At 31.4% G+C, this 6,124-nt stretch overlaps 1 protein-coding gene across 1 annotated transcript in view; it reads left to right on the top strand.

The window, feature by feature from the left end:
* LOC106458908 (AP-2 complex subunit alpha-like) overlaps positions 1–6,124 on the top strand; it is a 73,649-nt gene that overhangs the window by 14,525 nt on the left and 53,000 nt on the right. Inside the window, exon 4 of the mRNA XM_013918473.2 lies at positions 5,752–5,894. Coding sequence (XP_013773927.1) covers positions 5,752–5,894 — 143 coding nt within the window. The remainder of the gene's footprint in view (positions 1–5,751; positions 5,895–6,124) is intronic.

Genomic DNA, 6,124 nt, shown 5'->3' with positions numbered 1-6,124 from the left:
TCTCCTCCAATTATTTCATTTTTTTCCATCATTTAGCAATTGATTTGTTCTGAGTTTCAGAATAATGATACTTAAGATAAACAACATTCTTTATTGTTATAAATAAAGAATGTTGTTTATCTTAAGTATCATTATTCTGAAACATTTATCTGTGTCCTCTTCTGTTATAAGAAGAGGACACAGATAAATGTTTCAGAATTCTATGGATTCCATCTTCAGTATCTAAAGCAAGATAAAAGAATTACATCATTCCTAAGTAACTAAAATACATTGCTGCAATAATAATAACTTAATCAAAACTGAAACACATAGAAAGCGAAGGAGTAACAAACAGAAATACTGTACATATTAAAAAATGTGCAATTTAAAAGAAGACTGCATGTTATTCAGTGTTGGTGAAAGTTCTTTGATGTGGAAAGTTTCTTTAATCAGTAATTACAGATCAGTGTTTGCCTTGCAAAGGATATTGAAATTTGATAAGTTAATTTTGTGTCCTCTTTCTTCACTATGTTGGCATATCGAGGAAGGACAGGATTTACTCAACTTTTTTGTGTTTTCATGGAAATTCCCATATGTTGATTGGCTCTAACTAGTAGATGGCATTTGGTTTTGCCAATATAGGAGACTTTATAGTCATCACATATACAAGCCATGAACAAAAGGAAATTGGGAGAAGGTCTTTAGCATGGAAAAAATTCTGTATGCATTATGTGGGTTTAAAAACTAATCTGAAATCAACTTGGGTTAGTAATGATGAATTGTGCTTTTAATTTGACTTTTTAAAGTTAGGCTTTGTTGACGAATGTATGAAAAACAAGAGTATATGGTAAGTTTCAGTACAGTTAGTAGTCTGGGTAGACTTGTGAGTTTCTCAGTTTGAAAGGTATTAGTAACTTTTGTAATAAATATTGTGGGTAGCCAGTACATTTTTAGTGTATCCTGTATGAGAGAAATTTCTGAATGTAAATTAAGGTACATGGAACACAGGTTATAAGCTCTGATTAATAAGCATCTTACAAGATTTATTTTGTACATGATCAGGATACAACTGTAAAATTGTATAAGGAGTCCAGTAAATGTATTTTTTTCTGTATATTGATGTACTAAATCTACTAGTGTTACGGTTAATGAGGATGTCTAAAAAAAGGTAAATTATTATTATTTTCAATCTCACAAATGAATTTAATGACAGGATATTGTGAGTTCAGGTATTCTAAAAATTTTGAGCAGTGATCCTTATTGTGAAAGAAAATAAAAGTGTCATCTACATACCTTATGTAAAGGATAGGTCTGAAGTCAGTGGGTGTTGAGTCATTTCTGTTTGTGATATGAGAGAAATATATTAGCTAACGTTGAACCCAGCAGGGAGCCCATTGCTATGCCATCCATTTGTTCAAAAAGGGTGTTATTGAATAGGAAATGTGAATTCTTGATTGTGAGATCCAATATGGTCTTAGTTTGAGGTTCAGCAGAGGTTACGTGGAAGTCAGATATGCAAATGTCAATGGTTTCATTTATAGGTATGTTGTAAAGAGGGGCATAATATCAAAGCTAACCAGAAAGTGGTTTTTGGAGGGTAGTAGTTGACTTAATTCACATGCAAACTGGAAAGAATCAGGAATAGTGAATGCATTGGTAGTGAGTGGCTGTAGTATAGGTATAGGAATTTCACAAGTTTGTAAGTATACGTGCCTAAGGCCAAAAGAATTGGTTGGAGAGGGATGCCTGCTTTGTGAATTTTAGGAAGACCATATAAAATACTAGGGTGGGAGCTTGTTGATTACAATGACATAACATTTTCGGATATGATATTTTTGTTTTTAAGTTCTCTCAGATATCTTCAGATTTTATCCTCACATTCAATGGTAAGAGATAAAGGGTCAATTTGGTAGAGTATTCAAGAATAAATTTCATTTTGTTCAAGTAGTCATTTTCATGAAGAATAACAATGGAATTGCCTTTGTTTGGCCGTGTAACATGAATATTTTTTTAGTGATCATTCTTTTAAGGCTGAGATTTTTTCAGGGCTTAGGAGGTTAGGATATCTCTTATTATTAAAATTATAAAAAGTAGAAAAAGCAGAGTTTTTATTTTCGTCATGAAATAATCACTGGATTGATAAAGAGTTCCTTTATCATACACAGGAAGGTCTTTTAGGTTTCTGTATAGTAATTTGAAAGGGTAAGTGAATGCATGGTGGAAGAGAGTTATTAAGACCTTTAGCTAAGGTGGATTTACACTGATTATTTAGTGATGGATTACTTAGGTTAACAATCAGGTTGTCAGGATCAAAGTTGGAAGAAAAGCTGTTAGTCAATCTACTCAGCTTCAAATTTTGGACATGTTCAAGTTTGGAAATTTTTTTATCATTGCTTTGGCTCCACTTGTTTGGTAGATGGGTGTAACCAAAACTGCTAATGATGCTTTAAAGGTCAGTAGTGTACATGTTGAACTTTTCAGTAAGCTGTCTGTTGTGTTGAGGTTTCAGATCCGACAGTCTCTTTTGACAAATCCGATAAGCTGACAGATTTTGGTTTGATAGTTTAAGGTGGAGAAACTTTGGAGTGATGTTGGAACTTGCATTTTGAAAGGAAGCAAATGTCAAGGTTGCCCTTTTTAATTTTAAAGTCCCATTTTTTAACAATCTTGGTATACATGCAGCAATTTGTTTCCATATCGTTGTATCAGCAATAAATGTTTCCATGGAAAACCACAGTTATGGCTCACCTGACTAAGGGCTGTTGCTTGGAATTGTATGTATGCAGTAATTTGAATATATTGGCAGGGTCACATAACTTTAAAATATGCCACTAACCTAAAAGCCTTGACGATGTTGCTGCCTTTTTCTATTGTAGTCTTGAAAATTTTATTCTGGATGCAGTATCAGAGCATTAGCAATCAGTGTTTCCATGGAAAACACAGTTATGGCTCAGCTGACTAAGAGCTGTTGCTTGGAATTGTATTTGTGCAGTAATTTAAATATATTGGCAAATTCACGTAACTATAAAATATGCCACTAACACGAAGTCTTTGACAATTTTGTTCTGGATGCAGTATTCAATGTGTAATGCTTCTGGTGCCTTTGAGATCATTGGTATGATGTCCTTTTATATGATGGCAGGCAATAACTGCATGCTTTGGTTCCAGCATATCCTCCTTTATCCAGTGCACAGTGACTCCTAAATAGCCTCTGAAATAAAATAATAGTCTGTCAGTTTCCGAACGTGCTTTTAATGGCAAAACAGGTTAACTCCAATATTGGAAAAATAACTAATAAATATGATGACAATCTAATAAAATATCAATATTCCCAAGTCAGGTGCAAAAACAAACCTCTAACATTGTATAGTTTAAAAAATGTGAGAATATTTATTATTTAATTACCTGTTTATGCAACTCCAGCAGTTAGTCATAGCAGCATTCTTGACTACTGCTAGCTGGTATTTGAGAAGGCTAATTTTTTCCTTATTTGGCTCATTAATGTTATTCGAGAAATGACTATTCTTGTTAGCTGTAGTAATGAAGTTAAATTTCTAAAGTATGTGGGCTCGACAACTCTAAATGACAAAAACTCTGAAACCACGAAGTCCAATATTAGCCCATTTATCTTTTGTTGAGACACTCGGGAGCTTTGCCCAAACATTAGAAGCTGTTGTTTTTTCTCTTGATGATCATCTGCAAGACTTTTAGGCATGTTATCATTACCTTCATTTGCATTCACTGTTTGTTTATTTTGTGCCACACCTTGTTTCACTGTAGACTCAAATTCCTTAGGAATAGAAAAATGTTTTATGGACATAAGTTTAAGTTGCTTACAGATTTACTGTTCACACTGAATGTTTTCTTTAAAGGCAGGCAAAGCAAGCACTCATATGATAAGTTATAACCACTACTTCTTTCAGTAAACTTAAAGTATTTTTTGAGATATGGCTATAGATTACATGGAGTTTTACTTGAACCTTTGCCACTTTTGTATGACTTAGTGCTGCATATAACCTCCCACTCTGATAGTTTACAGATAACTGACAAAAATACACAACAACCAACTAAAACATGCTTCAACAGGATAAAACTTGTTTCAGTAGAAATATGTGTGCAATACTTCATTCCTCTGCTGTTGTTCCAATATTACTGCTATTTATTTATTATTATATTTATAGTTATTTTAATTAGTTTATTAATTATTATTAATGTTTTAACCAGATAGTTTTAACTACTAATAGTTATTACTTATTTTATATCTTTAAGCATCTTAGTAGGCTATAATATTAGCCAATTTAAAAAATAACTAGTAACGAATAATGCACTATTTGGATTAAAACTTTTTAATGACATTACCAAGAATGTTATAAATTTGAAAAGTAGTGTCATTATTTTGGACATTACTAAAAAATAATGTTGTTAATAATAACAATTTTACTGCCCAACAATGAATTTCACCTGTAATGAAAATTTGGTTTATTTATTTTTAAGAAGTATGTTGTTTAATACTGACATTGAAAATAATGAAGTGACTGGCTGGAGCAGTATGAATAGCCCTTTTAACCTTTTATTAGAAGTTTTTAAAATTGAAACCTAAAGTTCCTATACAATATATGACAGTGTATTTAGTGATCAAAGTACTTTTTGCCTTTTGCCTTATCAATATCTGTTATATTAATTATATATCTGCATCTTAATTTTAAAATGTTGAATCCTAACCAACTGTGCAAACAGTGACAGTTCTGAGCCCTTCAACAATAACTACAAGAACTGGTTTTCAGTTGTTAAAACTATAATGGTGATAGTTAGGGCTGGATGATTAGTGGAATTTGATTACCGGTTAATTATTGGGCTCTTCTACCAATTACATTCAACTTACTAGTTATTCTCACATGAGATTTGGATATCTGTAATAATAGCAAATAGTAATGATTGGAAACACTAATTATAATTAGTTGCTTATTTTTATGAGATGTGATGCTGATTAACTGAACAACCTTGAATTAATCAAAAATAATAATAAGAAGAAATCATAATGGTAGTGTTTCAATTACTTGGATAATTGAAATATTTGAAAACATTAATTGTCTGAAACACAAATTTTACATGACACAAGTCAATATAATTGATGATCATGGTATTCAGGTAATTGCCTAACTCTAGTGATAGTACATGTATCGCACTTCATAAAAGACTGCATTTAAAAAAATATAATAAATTTATTTTTGCAAACCTCTGAATGCTGTTCTTTCAAGGAATATTACAAATCTATTACTGCTTCCAACATGTTATCTGGATGTCAGTTTGAGAATAATACTGATGTACTTTAAGAATACATCTGTCTGTCTATTATTACTAAACAACCAGCATAAATGAAGAGAAAGAGGAGACATTAATCATTTTGAATTGTGTAATCGTATATATATATATATATATATAATGCATTGGATACTGTTATCACCTGTATGTCATAATATGGCTGTGGTCATTTGAAACACACACACACACTTTATTGAGCTCTTTGATCAAAGATGTTATTGAACACCATTGTTTTACAATATATGATCCAGTAAAGTTCCTGACTCCTAAAATCACCAAGTATTGTTGACATCATTTATTGACTTTCTCTGTGTTTATTATTTTTATTTCTTGAATGTAGCATTCAGTATGCTATGAAAATAGGCAAGTTAAAAATGTTTAATTAGGAAATGTATAAAAGTTGTATAAAATGTATAATCATAAAATATGTTATGATTAATATTTTAATAGGTGACAAAACTCTTGATGGATATCAGAAGAAGAAGTATGTTTGCAAACTACTTTTTATCTTCCTTCTGGGTCATGATATTGACTTTGGCCACATGGAAGCTGTCAATCTTCTCAGCTCCAATAAGTATTCTGAAAAACAGATTGTAAGTGCTCTTTTACTGCTTTATCATTTGTTTCCCAAATGTATTAACTGTTATTATTTGTATTTTGTAATAAACTTTAACAACAGTGCTTCTAAATATTGATTTACATTTAAGTGGTTTTAACCCCACCGACACAGGTCAAAGGCCATGTCATTACATGTGTTGACTCACATTCAGATTTTATTGAACTACTATTTTATGAATGTGTGTCAATAAGTTTGGTTTTAAAT

Source organism: Limulus polyphemus, unplaced genomic scaffold (assembly GCF_000517525.1).
Source record: "Limulus polyphemus unplaced genomic scaffold, Limulus_polyphemus-2.1.2 Scaffold532, whole genome shotgun sequence".
Taxonomy (NCBI): Eukaryota; Metazoa; Arthropoda; class Merostomata; order Xiphosura; family Limulidae; genus Limulus; species Limulus polyphemus.
Note: the sequence above shows the minus strand (reverse complement) of the source record. Positions and strands in the feature narration are given on the sequence as shown.